Below are 23674 nucleotides of genomic sequence, written 5' to 3' on the forward strand. Positions count from 1 at the left end.
CTCTTAAGTAGCCTTTAAAATCATACACTTTCCAAAACCTCTACTATATTAAACAATGCTTTATAGTTTCATAAGGAAGATCAAAGGCAGCAGAATCCATATAATGGGAATACCTTTATAGATCAAACTGAGTTTTGAACAAGAGAACTGAACATTTACAGTGAGATGTTATGGAATAATAAACTTAAAAATTGTGCTGCATTTCAAGTTTATGTGACTATAATTATTTAATTTTCTTTTGTGCGTGCTCAAGTGTAGCTGTTATGTGACTACACATGAGAGAACCTGAAATTAATTTGTCTGTATAAGATCAGTGACTGTACAAATTCTTATGAAAACTAACATGCCATGACAATAGTAATTTTGATAAAATTACAGCAAGAACTGCAATTCTCTGCCATCTGGCTGTCTCATTTTAAGTACATTGATGTGCTTTTTATTACTTATTTACTCACTTCAACTACTTTCACCATTGTTAGGATCTATATGTATTCACAGCAAAAGATATATCAGCATAAAAATGTTTTCATATTTTGTGTTTATTTTTTAAACAAAACAAGTTATAATCACCCTATTTTTAAAACAAAAAACAAAAAAATTTGTAAATTCCTTATTGATGTGTTAAAGTGTGCATCAATTTACTCTACTTTCTACTTTATCTTTTATAACACGTGCAGGTCACCTAACATCCTCAACGTAACCTTTATTTATTTTTTAAAATTATATGTGAAAACTGAAATAGACATTTGTCTGAAAAATATAATCATAATTCTATAGCAATGAAGAACTTCAAACATAGCAACTTACACATTTTTTAAAAGCAAGAAGAAACTCATTTACTTGGGGTCATAGTATCAGTACTGTGCATTTCTAATTCATATTTATTCTAAGGAAAATCATCTCACTTTGATGACTTCTTATGAATACTAATGAGTCAATATTATGGGTCTTCTATATAAGGGGCGGAGAACGGAGGAAAAGGTCAAACACAGCCTTTATCCTCTTCCCAATAATTCCTTTCCTTAATAAAGGTGCAGATGTGAAAAACTTTGTTCTCAAAAGCTGCACAATATCATTATACCAACACTGTAATGCTTTAATGTTTGAATTCAAAGCAAGGGGCAACATTAGTACTGAGATATTTATGTTGCCAGTTCTTTCCAGATAAATATATTAAGCCACACGATGTCTTGATAGTGAAACACCAGAAACAAAACTGAAAGTAAATTAACATGAGCTAATTTTGTAGACTTTAAAGCTAATATATCATAAAGAAAAAATACTGCATAATTGATCATTTAATTCTAATATACTGCTACTCATTGAAATAAAACTATTACCAACATACACTTGAAATATTCACATAAAATGTTTTTAAAATTGGCCTAGATTTGCACTGGTAATGGTACCTCAATACTGAAATCTCATTAGTTTGCAGTACTGTGAATATTTTCTGGCAGATTTATTGTACAACTATGTATGTTCATAAATTGAGCGCTAATGAAAAAATTGTATCATGGTGTTATGATGCACTTTTTTATTTTCTGGCTAACTACAACTGCCTATGTATTGAAATGTTAAAACATTCACTTTCAAATGTATCAATTTTATTAATATTTTACTGGCATAGTAATAAAGCAAATTATATAAACAAATAAACATAAATGAAAGTACTCTCATCAATCTTTGGTACCTGAATATTTAGTTCTAAGACTTTGTCCCGAGAAGAACCAAAATAAGAAACAGCTCAGAATGAAACGATAGCAATAGCAATAGCACTTCAACTTATATACCGCTCCTTTACAACACACACTGAGAGGTTTACAAAGTCAGTATATTCCCCACAACAATCTGGGTCCTCATTTTACCAACCTCTGAAGAATGGAAGGCTGAGTCAACCTCGAGCTGGTCAGGATCAAACTCCTGGCTGTGGGCAGAGTTAGCCTGCAATACTGCATTCTAGCCACTGTGCCAGCTGGCTCTTATGCTTTTATATGCAAAAAGTAGTTGGAGAAACTGGAGGTGTTTAGTCTACAAGAGACGAGAGTGCAGTAAGACGCACAGTAGCTGATTTCACAGTAGGTTCGTTCAGAGGTGTTTCAGGACAAGAAAAAAGGGTTTTTACTGTATATAACAATGAAGTAGATTTTGGTTGGACATTTAAAAATATTAATAGTAAGAGTTGTTTATTAGTGGAAGAGACTGGCTGAGGTGGAAATCAACTCTCATTCACTGGAAATGCTGAAACAAAGGCTGGTTGGCCACCTGTAAGTGATGCTGTAGTAAAATATTGCTGCACTGAATAAAGATTTGGAGAATAGAATAGAATAGAATAGAATAGAATAGAATAGAATAGAATAGAATAGAATAGAATAGAATAGAATAGAATAGAATAGAATAGAATAGAATAGAATAGAATAGAATAGAGCTGGAAGTGACCTTGGGGGTCTTCTAGTCCAGCCCCCTGTTCAAGCAGGAGAACCAATACCATTTCAGACAAGTGACTGTCTAGCTTCTTTTTAAAAATCTCCAGTGATGGAGCACCCACGATTTCTGGAGGCAAGCTGTTCCACTGGTTAATTGTCCTCACTGTCAGGAAGTTTCTCTTTAATTCCAGGTTGCTTCTCTCTTTGATCAGTTTCCAACCATTGTTTCTTGTCCTTCCCCCTGGTGCTTTGGTGATTAACATCACCCTCTCTTCTTTGTGGCAGCCCTCAAATACTGGAATACTGCTATCATGTCTCCCCTTTTTCTTCTTTTCTTTAGACTAGCCCAGGGGTAGGCAACCTCGGCTCTTTTATGACTCATGGACTTCAACTCCCAGAAATCCTGAGCATAGCTGGCTCAGGAATTCTGGGAGTTGAAGTTCAAAAGAGCCGAGGTTGCCTACCCCTGGACTAGCCAAACTCAAGTCCTGCAGCCATTCTTCGTATGTTTTAGTCTCCAGGCCTTTAATCATCTTAATTGCTCTTCTCTCAATTTTTCCAAACTCTCAACATCTTTTTTGTGATATGGTGACCAAAATTGGCTGCAGTATTCCAGGTGTGGTCTTACTAGGATTTTATAAAGTGGTACTAATACCTCGCATAATCTTGATTCTATGCCTCTGTTTATACAACCCAGATTGTATTAGCTTTTCTGGCTGCTGCTGAACAGTGCTGGCTCATGGTTGTCCAGTAGGACTCCAAGGTCCCTTTCACAGTTACTGTTTTTAAGCCAGGTGTCACCCAATCTGTACTTGTACTTTTGATTTTTTCCCCCCTACCTAAATGTAAAACTGTGCTTTTCTTCACATTGAAACTCATTTTGTTGTATAGGGCCCATTGTTCAGTTTGTCAAGATCTTTTTGGATCCTTAGTTGGTCTTCTGGGGTGTTGGCTACTCCTGGCAGTTTGGTGTCATCTGCAAATTTGATGACTTGCCCTTCAATTCCCTTATCTAAGTCATTGATGAAGATATTGAAGAGTACTGGGCCTAAGATGGAACCTTGTGGTACCCCACTGGTTATTTCTCTCCATGTGGATGTAGTGCCGTTGATGATTACTCATTGAATATGGTTTGCCAGCCAGTTACAGATCCATCTGGTGGTGATGTTGTCTATTCCACCTTTTTCTAGCTTACCAAGGAGTAAGTTGGGGTCTACTTTCAAATGCCTTACTGAAGTCTAAGTATACTATGTCCACAGTATTTTGCTGGTCTATTAGTTTAGTCACTTTGTTGAAGAATGAAATAAGATTGGTTTGGCATGATCTGTGTTTAACAAACTTGTGCTGGCTGTTAGTTATAACTTTGTTGCTTCTAGTTGTTCACAGATCTGTTTTTTGATTATCTTCTCTAGGATCTTCCCAGGTATTGATGTTAAACTGATTGGTCTCTAGTTTCCTGGGTCTGCTTTTTTTCCTTTCTTGAAGACGGGAACCACATCAGCCCTTTTCCAATCCTCAGGTGCTTCTCCAGTGCTCCAGGATTTTTGAAAGATGTGGTGCAATGGTTCTGAGATAACATTTGCCAGCTCCTTCAGAACTCTGTGATGTAACTGTCAGGCCCTGTTGATTTATATTCATCAAGGTCGGATGAATTTTCTTGCTTATTTTAATTTTTTGTTTCTAATTTGTCTTTTGCAGTGGGTTTTTTTTGTATGTTGGGCTATAGTTTCTTTTTGCGTGAAGACTGATGTAAAGTATTATTTAAGCAGCTCTGCTTTCTCCCTGTTGCCTTTTATTTCCTTGCCATCTTCTCTCTTTACTGGACCTACAATTTCCTTGACTTTTTTTCTTCTTGTTAATATGTTGGAAGAAACTTTTTTTATTATCCATTATTTCTGTTGCAAGTCTTTGTTCATTTTGAGACTTTGCTTTCCTGACTTCATCTTTGCATGTTCTGACTATCTGCTGATAACCGGTCTTAATTATGTGACCCTCTTTCCACTTTTTGTATTTGTCCTTTTTGTCTTTCAGTTTGTCAGAGAGATCTTTGTGCAGCCATGTTGGCTTCTTTTTGAATTTCTTGTTTTTCTTTTTCAGTGGTATTGTGCTGGTATGGGCTTTTATGATTGCATTTTTTAGAGTTTCCCACACTTCTTGGGTTGTTTTCCACTGTAGGATTTTCATCCATGGGATCTTTCCTAGGTTCTCTGAGTTTGTTAAAGTCAGCTCTTTTGAAGTTCAAGATACTGGTTAGATTGTTTTCTGTTGCTAGTGTTTGTGTTATATTAAATTCCAGTATGACATGGTCACTTTCACTCAAGGTTCCAGCAACTTCAACTCCCTCCACCACTTCTTCTCTATTAGTTAGACTTAAGTCCAGTATGGCTTTACATCTAGTTCCCTCCTCCACCTTTTGGATGACAAAATTGTTGGCTAGGTTGGTTAGGAATCTGTTGGATCTCCCGCTCGCTGCAGAGTTTGTCTCCCAGTTGATAGTTGGATAGTTGAAGTCTCCCATTACTATTGTGGTATGCTTCCTACATACATTTGTTAACTGGTTGGCAAAGAGTTCATCTATTTCTTCTAATTGGTTGGGTGGACTGTAATATATACCTATGGTAATGTCACTTTTTTTCTCTTTTATATTGTTCCATATGCATTCTGGAGAGATTTTATCTTTGATCATGTGTGTTTCTGTAGATATGCAGTGTTCTCTTACATATAGTGCAACTCCCCCTCCTCTTTTTGTAAACCTGTTTCTTTTGAACAATTTGTATCCATCCATCAGTTCACTCCATTCATGGGTTTTGTCCCACCAGGTTTCGGTAATGCTGACCATGTCATACCCTCCCTCGTGTACTATTGCTTCTAGGTCACAGTTTGTTCCCTGAGCTTTGAGCATTTGTATTTAAGCATTTAAGGCTTTTGTGCCTGTGTGTGTGTATGTTTCCTGCACCTCCTGAATGTTGTTTGAGTTTTTCTTTTTTTTCATCTCTGCCCGCCTCATTGTTTGATTTGGTTTTGGGTTTTAGAGATTCTGAAGGTTGGTCACCCTTCCCCCTCAATTTTAGTTTAAAGCCCTTCTGATGAGTTGGGCCAGTCTTTTTCCGAGTACATTTTTCCCTGTTTTCGTGCAGTGCAGCTCATTCCTTGCCAAGAGTCCTTCGTGAAGGAAATGCAGTCTATGATCCAGGAAACCAAAGTTTTCTTGGTGATATCAACCCTTTAGCCAGTGGTTTATTTCTAGAATTCTTTTTTCCCAGAAGGGGAGCATTAATGAGTACTGATGAGAACACTACTTGTGCTCCTAGCTTCTTAACTTTATTACCTAGTCATTCACTATTGTACTCAGGTTCTTTGTTGTGTCATTTGTCCCAATGTGGAGGAGGAAGGGGTAGTAATCTGGATTATGTCCAAGGTGTTTTTCAATCCAATCTATGACTAAACTCTGCGCTTATCATAATTCTTTGGTTGTGACAATATTTGGCCCTCATGTACTATATGAGGTCTCAATTTTACTATCTCTTGGGTTAAAAGAATGCTATACTTTTGGGTTGTTTCTACCAACACAACTAAGAGCTCGTTTCAGCTTTCAGTGTTCTGAATATGATCTTAAGACTGTCCTTATTGGTTAATTCTGTGTGACTGAAGCGCAGATTATTTAGAGGTTTGAATTTCCATGTTAGTTTGTGAATACATAATTCACATTCCCATATGAAACAAAAGCAACTTTCAAAACTGCTGGACATCACTACACAAAGTAGATCCCTAAAAACATGTTCATATTAAGACAAAGTATACTGTAGGAATGCTAATAATTTAGACAAAATGTAAAAACTTGTAAGAGTAGAGTTCTGAATCACAGCTGTTTCTAGTTCCTGATCTGAAACAGTTCTACAAATGGATGGATGATTCCTGCAGTTTAGCATGAGAAATGCATGTGTTCCGTTAACAGTAACTCATCCATCCCACATCAGTTCTGATGTTTGAACAAATCTTCTCATGCCCAGTGATCATTCTAAAGCAAGAAAGGCCCAGCTTCCCAAATCAGGAGACAGATTTATTAGATTATTATATTAAAGTACAGAGATGTCAGGGAAGAAAAATTCTTATACCTTTCTTCCAAAAATATTATTCACAGGCTTTCCAACTTGAGAGGAACCTCACGAAATTCTTTCAGAACACAGTTAATACATATTTTATAAATCAAACTGTGAACGTGGCAAACATAAAATCATTTATATTCTCCCATTATATTGCTTTTTTTAAAAAAGAAAAAAAGAAAAGAAATGAAATATGTTACTATTTTGCTGACTGGGGAGGGAAGAGCAGGTATTTTACAAATATAAGGACCAATAAGTTATGTGTGTGGCTCATTTCTTTGACAATTTCAGACTGCTTGTCTTTCACAGGATTTCTTATGGCTATTTACATTTTCATTCAGTGAAAATCAATTACCTTCCTGCAATAAGCCTCATTTACTACCTTTGAGTATAATAGAAACACCATTAGGATGATGACATTAACCAAAAGAAGGGCACTACACAGTTGGTGGACATAAATTAGAACCCTTTCACATATGCATTAGAAATACTGCTGTGACTGAAATATGCATAAAAATCTGAATCTATTACAGCTATTAGTGTGTGGTGCTGGTGATTTTGAAGGAGGAGGGGAGATTGTGATCTACTACTTTGACAAAATTATGTCTTTCCTCCCCACCCCCACCCCCTCAGTGTGTGCTGCTGATGCAATAAAGCACAAGTCCCCAGCTGAGATGCATTTGGAAATGCCACTGAGCATGCTCTATGCGCTTCACTTCCTTTGCCAAAGCCAGACACTGTCAGTAAGAGAGTGCAGGAAGATAGTGCCAAGCCTGCTCCTCCTTCGCACCCTGACCTCCTCTCTTTGCGGATGTATGCCTCGGTGCAGCTGCCACTCATGTGGAAAACGGCTCCTACGGATCAATTCATAGGGTTTAGAGATATTTAACTCCCATCAAGCTCTCATTGTCTTATTGATATAAGTTGAAGGCCAACTTATTGGATATTTACAAGGAGGGGAAACAAAACACTAATCTAGAGATTTCCCCCTCTGAGACAAGAAACTGTGCTAAATGTAGTTATTTTTACCAGGGGTCTTATAAGCTTAAGAAAACAAAATTATAGCTTAGTACAAGGAAGCAGGTACTGCTTAAAAATTTAAGCATGAAAGTTAGGTTTCCCTCCATCATCAAATCTATTTGGTATCCTAGTATATCTCATATAACTTTTTTAAAAATATTAGTATACTGTGATGGTATGTGAAAATGACCCTAAGGGACGGGGGAAGAGATGTTGCCTGCAGACAATCAGACAAGAGAGAGGGGATTCTCCAGTGGCTTAATAGTTAGAGAAAGAAATTTAGGAAGAATGGATCAGGCTATTAAAAGTGATGGCAGGAGATTTGTACTTTAAGACTTGAAAAATTCTATTAAATACAGCCTTACAATAAAGTACAATTAGCTCATCTGGTAAAGTTTCCTGTCTGGTTTACCTAGGAGGGCTGACTGATATTTACTTTGAATTTTAATTCAATATAATATTTAATTGAGAAATAATATTTAATTAAATTCACAGTTCAGTAATTAATTTTTATTTCATGTTAGAGATGGCATAGTATATTATCTCAAACTTAAAAGATTAATTATATGAACCAGCAGCTGAGTGCAGTGGCTAGGAAAACCTTTGCTCAGATTCAGATGGTGCACCAGATACAGTTGTTCTTGGTGCCAGATATTCTGGGTACAGTAATTTGGGCTCTAATCACCTCGCACTTTGACAATTACAGTATGCTGTTGCTGGGGCTGCCTTTAAAGATTATTCAGAAATGTCAGTTCAACATACTAGCCCATGTGCTGACAGGCTAAATCTGATTAAGCAGAATAGTTCCTCTTCTTTGATAACTGCACAATTTTCCTATAGATTTCCAAGTGTTTTTTTATATATTTTTTATTTTATTATTTTATTTTATTTTATTTTCAGGCATGCTAATTCTGAGTGATGTGCATCTCCCCAATATGAAATCAAAGTTCTAAATTCTATTAAAAAATTAAAGTGATGGACATTACCAAGAATGTCCTTCAAGCTTGAGACCAGATGTCCTTTGGGACTTTCTGCTCCCAGTAGACTATGCCCATCCTATATGTCAAATACACAATGGCATGTTGAAGATGCCCATTCTTATGGAAAACTTTGTCTTTTGATGGAAAGATGGTTCTTTCACTATTAACAATTAAGCCGGAAGTGAAAATAATCTTTTACCTGGCCTTTGGATCTCAATTTTGATGCTGTTACCATGTGTTACAGATTATGGTTATGTGTTCTTTGTGCAATATTTAATTTAAGAAATTTGTAACACTTCCTAATTTCTAATTAAGTATTTTGGGTATCAGTACAAATCAAGAACAGTCAACACTGAACAAAAAATAATGTAAAACTAATATAACAAACCACTATGATATATGTATGTATGTATGTATGTATACAATAGTGGTAAATATCTATAGCTCAGGTATAGAATGAGGGTGAAGATTCATTCTCCAAGCTTGTGGGTTGGTTTCTGAATGTTTCATTCCCAGGCTAGGTAACATACTCAGCAGTGTTTAGGAGAAATCCTTCAGTTACTGCTCGAAGAACGAACCTTCACTCCATAAATATGTATATGTATACATATAAATAAAAGGTAAAGGTTCCCCCACACATGCGTGCTAGTCATTTCCGACTCTAGGGGCCGGTGCTCATCTCCGTTTCATAGACGAAGAGCCAGCGCTTGTCCGAGGACGTCTCCGTGGTCATGTGGCCGGCATGACTAGCACGGAACGCTGTTACCTTCCCACCGTAGTGGTCCCTATTTTTCTACTTGCATTTTTACATGCTTTCGAACTGCTAGGTGGGCAGAAGCTGGGATGAGTAACAGGTGCTCACTCTGCTACGCGGCACTCGGGATTCGACCCGCCAAACTGCTGACCTTCCGATCGACAAGTTCAGCGTCCTAACCCACTGAGCCACCGCGTCCCTTCATACATATAAATATGTATAGCCAAATATTCACTCACTCATCAGAATGGGCACAAACAACCTCCTGGACCAATTCATTGAAGAAAAGACTTTATGGCTCTGCAAAAGGCAAAGAGGTCAGCACTAGCCAAACCTTCAGAAGAGTTCATTTGGACAGGCAAGAGCAGCAATAGTGAAAGCCCATCTTTTAGGTCCATTAAATGACACTGACTTAGACAGAGGATCTGAGAATGCCACCTTTGTAGGGTAGGCAAAAATAATCAGGGATAGGTCATCCCCCAAAACCCAGCCCTACACCATGTAGAGATTTATGAGTGATAACCAGCACATTGAATTGCAACCAGAAGCCTACTGGGAGTATTCACAACTTGGGGATTAGTTATCTTACTGAGTGTAGCACGAGATACACTCATTACTATCTGTAGACTGCATTCTGGACAAGAGTTGCAATTTCCAGATTTATCAGTGGCAGCCACAGGTAGCAAGCAATGCAGAATCCAATTAGGAGGTGATAAAGGTGTGAATATAAGGGATGCGATGGCACTGAGCTTGTCGATCAGAAGATCGGCAGTTTGGCGAGTTGAATCCCAAGTGCCACATAGCAGAGTGAGCACCTGTTACTCGTCCCAGCTTCTGCCAACTTAGCAGTTCGAAAGCACGTAAAAATGCAAGTAGAAGAATAGGGACCACTACGGTGGGAAGGTAACAGCATTCCGTGCACCTTTGGCGTCTAGTCATGCGGGCCACATGACCACGGAGATGTCCTCGGACAAGCGCTGGCTCTTCGGCTTTGAAATGGAGATGAACACTGGCCCCTAGAGTTGGAAACGACTAGCATGCGTGTGCGGGGGAACCTTTACCTTTACCTAAAGGTGTGAATGACTGTGGCCACAACCTCTTGTCAAGAGTAAGAAAGATGATCTCAATGGAACTATGCAGGAACCACTACCCAGGTCAAACTTTTTTTTAAGTCCCAAACAACAAGATAACATTTGGAAGCAGCTCTCTAATTTACTGAAATATTAAAAAGAGAAGGAGGAATAGTACAATCAGACTTGCAATACAGGTAGTCCTTAACTTATGACCACAATTGAGCCCAAAATTTCCATTGCTATGCTAGAGAGTTAAGTGAATTCTGCCTCCATTTTATGACTTTACTTGCCACAATTATTAAGTGAATCATTACAGTTGTTAGGTTAGTAACACAGTGGTTGGATCAATCTAGCTTCCCCATTGACTTTATTCGTCAGGATACAAAAGGTGATCCCAGGATCCCAGGGCACTGCAACCATCATAAATATGAGCCAGTTGCCAAGCATCTGGATTTTGATCACATAACTGTGGTGATGCTGTCATAAGTATGAAAAGCAGTCATGTCACCGTTTTTTAGTGCCGTTGTAACTGTGGATTAAATGAACGGTTGTAAGTCAAAGGATCACCTGCATTCTGTTATGATAGCCAATCTCATAAAAATAGCTTTAGCCTTCCTGTGTTGATTTCCTGGTCTAGTTTACCTATTCAGAAAAGAGTACAAATGGCACAGAAGATGGAACGGTGTGCAAAAGCCTCCCAGGTTCTAGCTGCTTGTCAACTTCTCAAGCAGGAGTTGTTGGTTCAGGAGGGTCACCAAATTGCATAAAGACTCTGAATATGGGAGTGCAACTCCACTGAGAGCCAAAGATGGTGGACGTTTTTCAGATTTGGATCCTTGGAAGTACAAATCTCAAAGCCACCCAGTCTTGCCAGGGTTACTTTAAGTTGAAGTCTGCTCTTTTACACCCAAACTCTTACAGCCTCCAGACACTGAGAAAAGACAGAGACTGCATCATTTTCCGGGCCAGGGACAGAGATATGCAGCTGATTCCTCAGCCTACTAATGGTACTTAATTTTGTGCTAACACAGCAGCTTTAAGCACATGTTAAACAAAACTGAAAGTGTGGAGTTCTTAGGCACCCCACAAACTAGGAGCCTAGTCTGGACCTCTGTCCCCATCCTCCAGCACCAACTGGAATGGGTCTGGAGAAAGAACTGCTATAATACTAAGCTTTCCATTCTCAATTCCTTGAGCCAATTCAGAAAAATACAATGGGTGGTGGTAATAATGGCTACTGAGAGATTAAGAGGAACATATTCCCTCCCGAGTCTGAGCAATGCCATCTCAATGCTACATTCTGGTCAGAAATTAGGCCGAATGGAGGGTGACAATAATCTTTTTTCTCCAGGGTCCTTTGAAGCTGTAACCAAACCACCTTCTGCATAACTTTCCCTAAAAAAAAAACAACAATGCAGCTTTGGGCCTCGGTGGCGCAGTGGTTAGAATGCAGCACTGCAGACTAATTCTGCTGACTACCAACTACCAGAAGTTTGGCAGTTCGATCCTAACCGGCTTTAGGAATACTAGAACCATTCCCTTTTAATGGTTCTATGTAAATGTTGCTTTACACTTGTTCAGTTATGCTTTGCAGAGCTTTATATTTAGGGCAGCAGAAAAACAGAATGAAATAAATATAGTAATTTTAAATTTAACAATATTAAGTTAACATCATGTACATTTAAGATGGCTAAGAAAAATATTACTATTGGTTGGAAAGAGTCCAAGGACCGTAGGGATTAATAAGAATTTCCCCTCCATTCCGTTAATAATTGGAACCAGAACTAACAATACGCTCCTTAAAATGTTACTTTTTCTAAGAACACATACATCAGTCACCTTATTATTATTATCCTTCCTGCAAATCAGAATGAAACAAAACAAGGATACTATGTTAGCAAAAGAAAAAAAGATGCTTAAATTTGCTCTGAACTTGTTCATGCCTGCTTGTATGTGAATGTATTTTGTTCTCTCCAAATAACTTTGCTGCAAGTTAGACCCTTTCCACTGTGAGCCATCAGCATTGAAGGTACATTTGCTGAGCATGCACATATCCACCTGTGCACATGTCTGTACAAACACATTCACATGCTGAGTGCAAGCTGGCACACAGCAACAAAGTTCAACTTAAGTTAACAAGTGCTTGTAAATCTGGGACAAAGGCCAACAAGATACATCTTGGCATAAAATTTACATATTTCTGCTACCATTAAAATTATTAAAGAAATACCATTTACTTTTTATTAATTATATTTATATCCTATTTCCCTCCAGGAGATCAATGAAGTATATAGTTAGAGGTGTATGCAGGGGAAGGGGGCCAAATTATAAGATTAGTGTTGCACAACTGTGAGGCAAACTCTGCCTTTTTTGTATTGGTGAGATGATGTCACATACATGTACAAAAGGACAGAGCTTGTGGCACAATGGCATGATGCTTTTATTTCTTTTGATAAGCACTTACAACCCTGCAAACATGTAGATAGTTCTTAATCTCTTCAATTTTACCCTTACAAAAAGATTGAGATGGACTAGGCTGAGACAGAGCTGCAATCGTTGAATGCATTTCATGGCTGAGGTAAATCGATGTTGGAATTTAATTTCACTCTTTCTTATAAAGTTAAATCCCTAACTTTAGTGTTCCATGCATTCTTCCCACTTTGTCAGGTTATCTGGTATCCAACATTTTAGATTTAGTATAATGTTTACTATACATGATATTGTACTGACTTCTGACATCTTAAAATTTTTGAGACAGATGTTGCTTGTTTGTAGTGACTGAAATCCAACATCCCATGCATATGATGTTATACATTCTGGCATCTTGCAAGGTTTTTCCAACAGCATTCACTACAATGGAATATCCGCTGTCTTTCTGTGCTGTTGTGCACATCAAGAACCCATTTAACTTCCTACTCTGCCTGGAACAGGCTCCATAGATTTGGTCTTTGAGTCACCACGAAGAGCTGCAGGGAGAATGTGAAGCCAGTTGGATGTAGGATGATGGATCAGTATGCTAGGCAATCACTGGCAAGGTTACTCAATGGTAGTTACACCACTGATGAGCATAAATGAAGAAGCTTCTTTTTCAATAGGCTTCTCTCAATATATACAGATTTCTCTTTAGGAACATAAAGGGGCTGTTTATCCATATTCAACTGTTCCACTATTTTCAAACTTTACAGATCTGTTGGTTGCAATTTTTTTTCATTAAAACTAATCTCTCTTTCCCACCACTTAGGAAATAAGATCCAATTTTCCACTTTCCTTTTTATTTCTTGCCTAACACTCATTCACACAAACTGGTTTTCTGGAAGCTATATTGTACGTGAGACATATTTTGACAAGTTATACAGAGACATGCATAGAAATGTATATGAGAGCACTCTTATATTCTTTTCCTGTACCCTACCCAAGTTAATTCATACATTCTTAAAATACATTATCCCTCTTGTATTGCTACATTAATCCCAACTGATTTCCATTTTATTTGTAGTTTCTCAACTGGCCAGAGAAAGATATCAAAATCAATTAGAGATGTACAAAATTTTAATTCAACTTAATTTCAAGACATTTTCAGCATGCAACTTTGTGAAATACCCAATTTCAAGTATGAGACTGTTGCCTCAAGCATTAACCAGTCTGCCTCAAACTCAAGGCAAATGGTCCATTTCATCAGGAACACTCAGAAAAGAGCTGTGAAAATAATGGTAAATCTGGATTGGTATATGTGGGGGGAAATAATCCTTTTCATGCCTGTATAATTTAGGATTAAAATATTAATACCCACATTTTGAAATCAATGGTATAATGGTAGGGAAAATGATCTTGTAATACTTTCAGTCTAGCAAGATTGATGTTAACCTGTGTGATAGTCCAGACAAGAAGCACAAGAATACTAGCTCTATATTCATTGTAAGTTTATTGTAACAGAATCTTGAAGCATTGAAAGCATTTGTCCCTGGTTGTCCCTTCTGTGGTTCTTCCTGTTTCCCAATGCCATTTTCCTACCCATTACATAAAATATCTATGAAATATTATAATAAAGCTAAAGCTCTGATTAACAACCTGGCTGCCTGTTCTGGATTATATCAAATTATATAAACTTTCCAACCACCTCCACTTATGACTGCAATAACCAAATCAGGAAGTTATCAAAACATGAATAATTGTATGTTCAAAATTGGTATGTCAGTTGATATTGCTAAAAAGTACATTGCTGAGAATCCCTGTACCTCCAAAATAGTGTGGTATCAATAGCAAAGCTATGATTCTTATCTTATAAAAGGAGGGAAATATTCTTCAAAACAATTCAATCAAAATAGAGCTGGAAGGGATCTTGGAGGTCTTCTAGTCCAAACCCCTGCTCAAACAGGAGACCCTATACCACAGGTCTGCAACCCGCGGCTCCGGAGTCACATGCGGCTCTTTTAGCCATCTCCTGCGGCTCCCAATCTTCGGCCATGTGCAGTCCAAAAAAAAAGTGGGACTAAAAAAGTTCAACCAATCAATTTAAATATGCAGGGTAGGTGCATATCTCGCCTTGGCTCCACTCTTCAGTCAAACCCTGTTCTGCACATGCGCGCATGTACGCGCATGTGCACACATTTTTTTTGCGGCTCCCAGTTTTTCCTTTTGTGACGGAACCAGTTCTGAGTGGCTCTTTCACTGTTTCAGGTTGCTGACCCCTGCCCTATACCATTTCAGATAGGTAGCTATCCAGTCTCTTCTTCAAAACCTCCAGTGATGAAGCACCCAGTGTAATGTATGGATCTAGTTACAGTACAAGAACTACAGGAGGCGCTGTTGCTGGACAGCGCTGGAAAGGAGCAGCACTGGCGGGAAAACCACAGAAGCCTATTGGCTGACCGCCAGGCGGGAAACCAAGGTTTGAACCTATTGGTCAGTGCCCACCTATAAGAGGACCCAGGTAACCCCAGTTCCCCAGTCTTTTACTACTACGACCTGCCATCCAATAAAGATTCTGTTGCAGCCACCGCCTACGTCTCTCATTCTTCTGCGATTTAACAGTGGCGACGCGGATGGGAATTACACCCACAACCTCTGACAGCAAGCTATTCCACTTGTTGATTGTTCTCACTGTTAGGAAGTTTCTCTTTAATTCCAGGTTGGTTCTCTCCTTGATTAGTTTCCATCCATCGTTTTTTATCCTGTCCCCTGGTGCTTTGAAAAAGAAGTTGACCCCTTCTTCTTTGGGGCAACCTCTCAAATACTGGAATACTGCTATCAGGTCCCCCCCCCCAGTCCTTTTTTCTCTCTAGATTAGCCAAACCCAAATCCTGCAATTATTTTTCATATGTTTTAGTCTCTAGGCCTTTAATCATCTTTGTTGCTCTTCTTTGCACTTTTTCCAAAGTCTCAACATCTTGTTTGTAATGTGGTGACAAAAACTGGATGCAGTATTCCAGGTGTAGCCTTACTAAGGCTTTATTAAGCGGTTCTAATACTTCACTTGATTTTGATTCTATGCCTCTCTTTATACAACCAAGAATTGTATTCATTTTGTTTTGTCTGCTGCCACACAAGTTGAATATAATTCATGCAGACAGTTGAACCAAACAGTCTGGCTCTCAAATCTGGATCCTGAGTCATCACTTCTCTATTAACACTAGGTTAAAATATCCTAGGACTGAACAAGATGTAATGAAAAAGAGAAATAGAACTCAATGTCATTCATGTATTGCTATTTCAGTCCCAATCACAAGATAACTATCTCATAAGCTTGATGTAAATATTAAAAGCATAAGGGATAACACTGATACTTATAGAACCTGCTGTCAGAGCAAAATGATAATCCCATTTTTATCTAGTTTTATCTTCTAGAATAGGCCATGTACATAAGGAATGAAACCAGGATAGCACAGCAGAGCAGAGCAGAGCAGAGCAGAGCAGAGCATAATGTAGCATAGCATAGTTCTTCCAGTCCCCAGTTAGAATCTGTTCAGAAGAATACTGTGGTTGATCTACCTGAAACATCTGAGAGATCTCCTAAAACCAATAGGGTTCCATTCTCCCTTAGGATAGGTGTGAACTGAAATAGGATCATTGCCAAACTGAAAAAAGACCTTTCAATAATGAAAGTAAATGTCCATTTATTTACCTAAAATATTTGTATTCTACTTCAGGTTAAGAAAATCCTACCTTTTTTTCTATTTAAAAGCAATATAAAATCTTATCTACTTTATACTATAGACATTTCTGTAAGATGAATGTTAGCTTTCATAAAATTGTCATTTTCATTCATGGATAATACATATATTGGGGTTTTTATTTCAGGTTTTTATACTATTATTTATTGTTTTAGCTCGGGCCTCTATTTAATTCTCTTTTAACTTTTGTACTTTGTATTTTATATGTGCCCTGTTCACCACCCTGAGTCCTTCGGGAGAAGGGCGGTATACAAATATAATAAACTTAAACTTAAACTTAAACTATATTACTGATTAATGGATTGCTCTGTTTCATCATTAATATTATAAACAGTACTTATGTTTAAATTATCCATATTTTTTTCTCAAAATTGTCATAAAAGACTACAGTATGTCTGCAAACAAAGAATCATGTCTGTAATTCTTCTCTCATTACAGCTCCAGATTTATTTTATTCCATGAAGGAAGAAAAACATCTGCTTTATTCCAGAACAAATTATCACTAAGGAAGAGCAATTATGACTGGGTTGTATCCAATACTGGCTATCTGCCAAGAAAAAAATAAAATGCTGGTCTAACAGATTTCCCTTCCCCTTCAGTCCTCCCCCCCACACACACACATCTGTTCTGAAAGCTTGGAGGATCTCTAGAGTAGATCCAGAAGGCATCTGTGGTTATAAGTAGAAGAGATCACATGAGTCCAAATCTCCTTCACTAATGACTGTAATCCACTTTTAACCATTGTAAACATCAGTTTGTGCACATAAAAAGTTTGCATCCAAATGGTGCATTTATTTTCTTTGGCTCTTCTACCTCATTATGTGTTTTTAACCAAAATGGGTTAAAAGAACTTTGTAGGTATATATTCAGGTAAAAAGTCTTAGCATGTAAGAGTCCTGAAGGAAAAGGAAGACAAACACTTATTTATAATTAATTTACTTTCCATTATTGAAACTATGATATTGAAATAAGGAAAGTCAACTATAATTAAAGCAATGACACAAAATGGTAACTGTAGCTCACTAAAGGGAATTTAGGAATACTAAGCACTGTAAGAGGTTAAAAATATTAAAATATTGAGATAAACATTTGATATATTTTTATAAAATTGAAAGACCGTCAGCTCGCTATTTCCCATGCAAATTAAAAAAAAATGTACCATTTTTGACTGGAAAAGTACAATTCAAGAAGGATCCTAATTTCACCTAGAATGCCCTGCAAAGGTCTAATATCCGATATGAACTTGTACTTTATAATTAAATAAATGCCAAGTAAATCATTGAAAGAAATGTCAATCCCATCACTGGCAGCTGCTTTCCCTTCTGAAGGGGAGGGAAGAGTAGGAGTAGGGCAGCAAGTAACCCCTACAGCAGTCAGCAAAGTCACTAGTGGGAAAACAACAAAGGCCTTTCCATGCAACTAGCACAGATGTGCCCAGAGCCAAACTGTCAGAATCAGTTAAGATGACAGCTACTCACAGTTGATTATTTCCTTCTCACAGGTCACTGGGTGACAAGCTGGGTCACCATGCTTTGTTGGCTGCTACAGTTCTCCCTCAACAACATCTATTCAATTTAAATAAAGGTAAGTTGCTCAATTTAATATAATAATGCAAACAACTGCATCCTCACATTGTGGAGGTGGGGGGGGGGGGAGAGAGGAAATGAAGCACAGTTTTGTACCATCTTGAATTAGTATTTCTGTGGTCCTGAGAAAGGGAGAGAAAAAATGGATTTAAATTATCTAGCTCAAACAAAAAAACTAAGTAATTTTGTCAAGATGCATGTAATGAAAGCTAATTTGTCCCCAATTCAAAGCTTTAACCTTTAGAACATTTAGATAGCAAATAAATCATGAGGAAAACCTTGGATTTTCAGTCAAAAGAATCTTTCTGCCATAAATTCCTCACAAAGTAAAATAAAGGTCAATAGGCATGTTGAAAAAAATATTAAAACACAAACATCTGTCTGCTACAGTTTGGAAAGCAAAGCAATATTGCAAAACATTTGCTTTTAGTTAAATTTAAATTTACAGAAATTTGTTTACCCAGCGGGAATACAGAAAATAGGTGGCCAATTTTACTAAAATCAGTGAAACAAACAAACAAAAAAAGTGGATGACATTGAGGGCAACTCAATGAAATAACAAAAAAAAATTAAACAATAAATTTGTTAGAAAATAGTGTTCAAAGAATAACAAAGGCTTTATTTTAAGCAGGAAAAAATACCCTACAAATCTTATGCCTTGTTCCTAATATGCTTCATTTGGAGTCATCTCCTGTGCTTTTAAGTAGAATCGCAACAAGTACAACAAATAACTAGACATTATAGTACAACAAATAACTAGACATTATAGACAAAAATCAGTGGGCATAACGCTATTTCTATTGAATCTTCTTGGAACCTAAAAACAGTTCTTGAAGATCAAGGAACTTTCTAAATTATTGAATGATTTGGCATGAAACATCTCTGAAAAGTTTTCTGATGTTTATCTCCTCACATTAGAAACCCCCCCCTTTCAGAAACTTCCCTGATTGTGCCTTTTATTGACAGAGGGGGCTGAAATAGAAAGGTGTGGGAAATGCCTGTTGCTCAAGAACAGTAGCATACTGTATAAGGTCACTTTGATTGAAGACAAAATGCTGACAGAGTCATGAAAAAATATGTCCCATCCCTTAAGTCCTTCTTTATGGTAGAGTCCTTACTAGTGTCAAATTAGAATAATAAGAAAAAGCATTATTTTGCCTCCCATCCCCTTAGGAAAAAAGAACCAACAGAATATTTTCATATTTAGTATTACAGATCTTCACTTTTTACTCATTGCCATGAGTAAAGAAGAAATAATATGACAGGAAAATATTTTCCTTTACCGTACTAATTCATTTTGGGTCTTATTTTTCATGAATTATATTACTCCAAGATTTCAAAAAAAAAATTAGAGTGAATCATATTATCAGTCTGGGTTATATTAAAATATAGAAAAATAATATAGGATGCATCTTCTGCAACAACCGTCCCCAACCTTTGCAGCTTGGCAGCCTGGCTGGGAGGGTGGAGAGGGAAACTAAGTCGTGTGAGTGGTGGACCATCGCACATGCCTGTGCGCACACAGCCCTTGCATGAGTGGCAGGCCAGCATGCATGCACGCAGCTCGCTGGTCATGCATGTTGAGCTGTGCACATGCATGCATGCTCCCTGGCCAGCCACTCATACTGCCCAATTCCGAATAGGCCACAGCCCAGTAGTGGGCCACGGTCCAGGAATTGGGGAACCCTGTTCTACAAAACTTAGTGAATCAGCTGATTCTTTAAATGAAAAAATTAAGATGTTACAGGAATATTGCTTGGAGCTAATGAATCAGAGGTGGCTCTTGGGATAATAAGAGTTCCTTCTTCTATTACACATCACTTACCTCTACAACTTTTAATCTGTTAGCACTGGCTGGATTTCAGCCCTGGATTAAAGCCAAAAATGCTCTAAAATTTACTCTCAAAATCTGGTTCTAATCAGAATTCTAAATACAGGTTGCAATGTTATTATCTTCTACTGGCCCAAAGAGAGTTGGAAGTCAATGGCTTTTTTTTCTTTTTCCCTTCCTACCCCACATTTTCTCTTTTTCCCTTTTTCTTTGCCCTAATTTTCCATTACTTTTTATTTTCCTTTGCATCTGAAAAAAACAACAATTCTAAATACAGGTCCAGAACATCCCAGAGCTGTTTTAATCACAGTTGGCCTCAGTCATATATAATACTGATCTGAGAAACAGGGTCAGATGTTCATAAGTCCACAGATTTTTTTTGTTCAACTGTCATTAATGTGCATATAAACTGTTGTGAAGAACTGTCATTTTGATTGAACTGAAGGAAATTACCACTTGTGACTTTGCACCTTATTTTGGATATAATATATAGAAGCTGAGATAATGCACAATGTAATAGTACTTCTTGTTTCAAAAAATAAGAGTTGGGCACTGGACATCACTTCAATTAAAGAGGATCCCACAACCTGCAAGCACAATGTTAAGAAAAGACAGTGATGATGTACCAAGATTGCCATATTTGTTCGCTTAGAGCAATTGTTTCTCTTTTTATTTAATGTTCTATTTCTGTTTTCTTTTAATTGGTGAAGCCGCTTACAATCACTTTGATGTTGGGCAGTCTAGAAATTTGATAAATAAACAAATGAATATTTGATTTGCCTCTTGTTACCTTCCAACTTGGTATCTAATTATAGGAGAGGTGCAATTCGTCCAGGAGAAAAGGGTGAGAAGAATAGATCAAAGGTCAACAAACTCTACCTATCAAGGTTTTTCCTAGAATTGAAGACTATCTAATTCCAGAATCATTGAAGAACATGTAACACCGTATAGCTTGTGCCTGCCTGCCTGCCTTTAAGACTGACATTTGTCATGAAATTTTGGCATACAGTTGGCCCATTAAAATTTGCATTATTAAATCTAAATTTATTTATATATTTTTATTTATTAAAAGTACTTATATGCCTACCCATCCCACAAAGCAATTCTAGGAGGCTCACAACAACCAATGAAAAGATGAATAAAACAAATAAAAGAGGAATAAAACCAGGCACTAGAGCAAGCAAACTATTAGACTCATGACCATCTTAGGCCAGTGCTTGCGGGAACAGCCAGGTCTTCACGCCCTTCTGAATGGCTAAAAGGGTAGAGGCTTCAGATGGGAAGCTATTCCAAGGGGTTGTAAGGGGGGGGCTGAGGCAAAGGCAGTTCCACAAATAATCTGTCCCTCTGTCATGTAGGATTTTACAGGTGATAATCACTCCTTGAACTGCGTGTAGAAAGTGGAAAACTGCAGCTCACAGAACAATGATGTAACTTGGGCAAACTGTGAGCAGCAGAATTGCCCATGCTGCTGCATTCTGGCCCACCTGCAGCTTCTGACAGTCTTCAAGAGCAGCCCTATGTAATATAATTGCAATAATCCAGCCATAAATATCATAATGTAAGCTAGCAGGTACTCAGGACACTATTCCACAAATCATGCTCAAAAACTGATGGATAGCTGAAAAGAAACAGAAACGCAATAGAATAGAATAGAATAGAATAGAATAGAATAGAATAGAATAGAATAGAATAGAATAGAATAGAATAGAATAGAATAGAATAGAATAGAATAGAATAGAATAAACAGAGTTATAAGGGACCTTGGAGGTCTTCTAGTCCGAGCCCCTGCTCAGGCAGGAAACCCTATACCCGTGGTGGCGAACCTATGGCGCGCGTGCCACAGAGGGCATGCAGAGCCCTCTCTGTGGGCACGCGTGCTGTCGCCCAAGTCCTAGGCCTTCAGCTGGGTTTTATAAAACCTTTTCACTTTAGGCCTCCACCACTGTGTACAAAAAAAAAAGGTTCAGTCAATCAATTTCAACTTCTCGCGGGGAAAAAAAGATTTCGCAAAGTTGGAATTGATTGATTGAACTTTTTAGTCCCACCCAGTCTGCCGTTACCACGGCAGCCACACCCACCCAATGGGCCACGCCCACCCAATGGGCCACATCCACCCAATGGACCATGCCCATTCAGCACCCCACGATACATAAGTGGGTTTTGGGTTGAAGTTTGGGCACTTGGTCTCTAAAAGGTTTGCCATCACTGCCCTGTACCATTTCAGATGAATGGTTGTCCAATCTCTTCTTAAAAACTTAGTGCTGGAGCATTCATGGATCTCTCTGAGAACTGAGATAGCAGTACAGATTTTTGTATACATATCTATTATAAAATTCTTCACTTCAGTCTTGAACACTTTAAAGCTGATATTAAGAAAGTTAGGAAAAATATACATATAATGTAATGCTGGGTTTATTTCAGCAAAGTTCATATTTATGTAATGTGAAACTAACAACCCTTAAATAGGTTCCATAAGTTTATTATGAAAACTGTAAGAAAGACATATTTAAAGAAAAAATAGAACAGAAGCATTTAGTATTATTTTACGTAGTTAAAATGAGAATTGAGCGATGCAAATGTTTTTGCTTATTAATTGCAAGTTGTTATTTTACCTTTTAATGCAGTAATTTCATTGCAAATCTGAATTAAATGCATAAATGCTATTCTCTTACAATATTCAATATAACCTCCATTTAAAACATCCAGGGAATTTACAACAATTTATTATATGAATCTAGAAAACTGTTATTTCATATAGGTAGAATTAATAAATGATAATTAAATACCATAAATTATTCACTTTATGGAGTTATCCTACAATTCATGCATAATACGTAATGATACTTTGTCCTCAGTGATAAATGTAGACATCAATCATTTTTATTTAAAAAAAACCTGCATAAATGTCACCTCCTTCCTCCCCCTTTCATTAGATTTGGTTAAACTCCATTTCTCTTTGCAAGCCAGAGGGCTTTTGAGATATTTCACTAAGATCCAGGAAATCAATCTTACATAAAACTGAAGGAAAACATCTAATGTCATTGAACAATAAATATCAACTCTGTCACTAGCTTACCTTTGAGCTGAGGCCTTAGGATGTTTCTCTTCCACTTTCCTCACCAATGCTACTGTCAGCTGGCAATTCTCGCCTGAGGTACCTTTAGGCATTAAATGGGCGTCCAAAGGTCTGGAAAGTTGTTTCTCTTTGCTGTTGCGGTCATTATTTTCTAAAACCTGTGGAATTAACATATAATGAATCATAATGCTTATGTTGAATAAAACTCAGCAATCATAGAGTTTCAATATAAACCATGGAGAAAATACTTTTTAAAATAAAAAATAAATTAAAAAGTAGGATATTTCTATACTAAGTAATGTCTTTTGTATTGTTGCTCTCTTTTCTAGACCCCTATATGTTAAATTGTAATAACTCCCTTCAAATTATTTTCCTCTGAAAAAAGCCAATTGCTCTGACCTCCCTCAGGTTCTGGTGTGGAACAGGGATGTCTTCTGAGTTGTCATCTGTCTTTTGATGAAATACAGACTGGACCTCTTGGGTGGAGCATTTGATCTGGAGCGCCTCTTTTACATTTAATTCTTCTAAGTAAGTTAGGACAAATTCAGGGTAAGCCTATAGAGAGGAATAAAGGCAGAGTCGTTGCACAAGTCTGCGATTCATAAACAGACAACCAGCAATGTGCTAGTAAATGTATAATTTATTGCCAAGG

The 23674-nt window shown here is 37.5% G+C and overlaps 1 protein-coding gene across 1 annotated transcript in view; it reads right to left on the reverse strand.

Annotated features, from left to right (window-relative positions):
- The window catches only part of DCDC1 (doublecortin domain containing 1), a gene marked incomplete at both ends in the record, with an annotated part of 271836 nt that overhangs the window by 93947 nt on the left and 154215 nt on the right, over nt 1-23674 (reverse strand). The window contains 2 exons of the mRNA XM_083357546.1: nt 23023-23180; nt 23422-23577. Of these exons, the coding sequence (XP_083213672.1) occupies nt 23023-23180; nt 23422-23577 (314 nt within the window). The remainder of the gene's footprint in view (nt 1-23022; nt 23181-23421; nt 23578-23674) is intronic.

The sequence above is a fragment of the Vipera ursinii genome, assembly GCF_947247035.1.
Source record: "Vipera ursinii genome assembly, chromosome: 1".
Lineage (NCBI taxonomy): Eukaryota > Metazoa > Chordata > Lepidosauria > Squamata > Viperidae > Vipera > Vipera ursinii.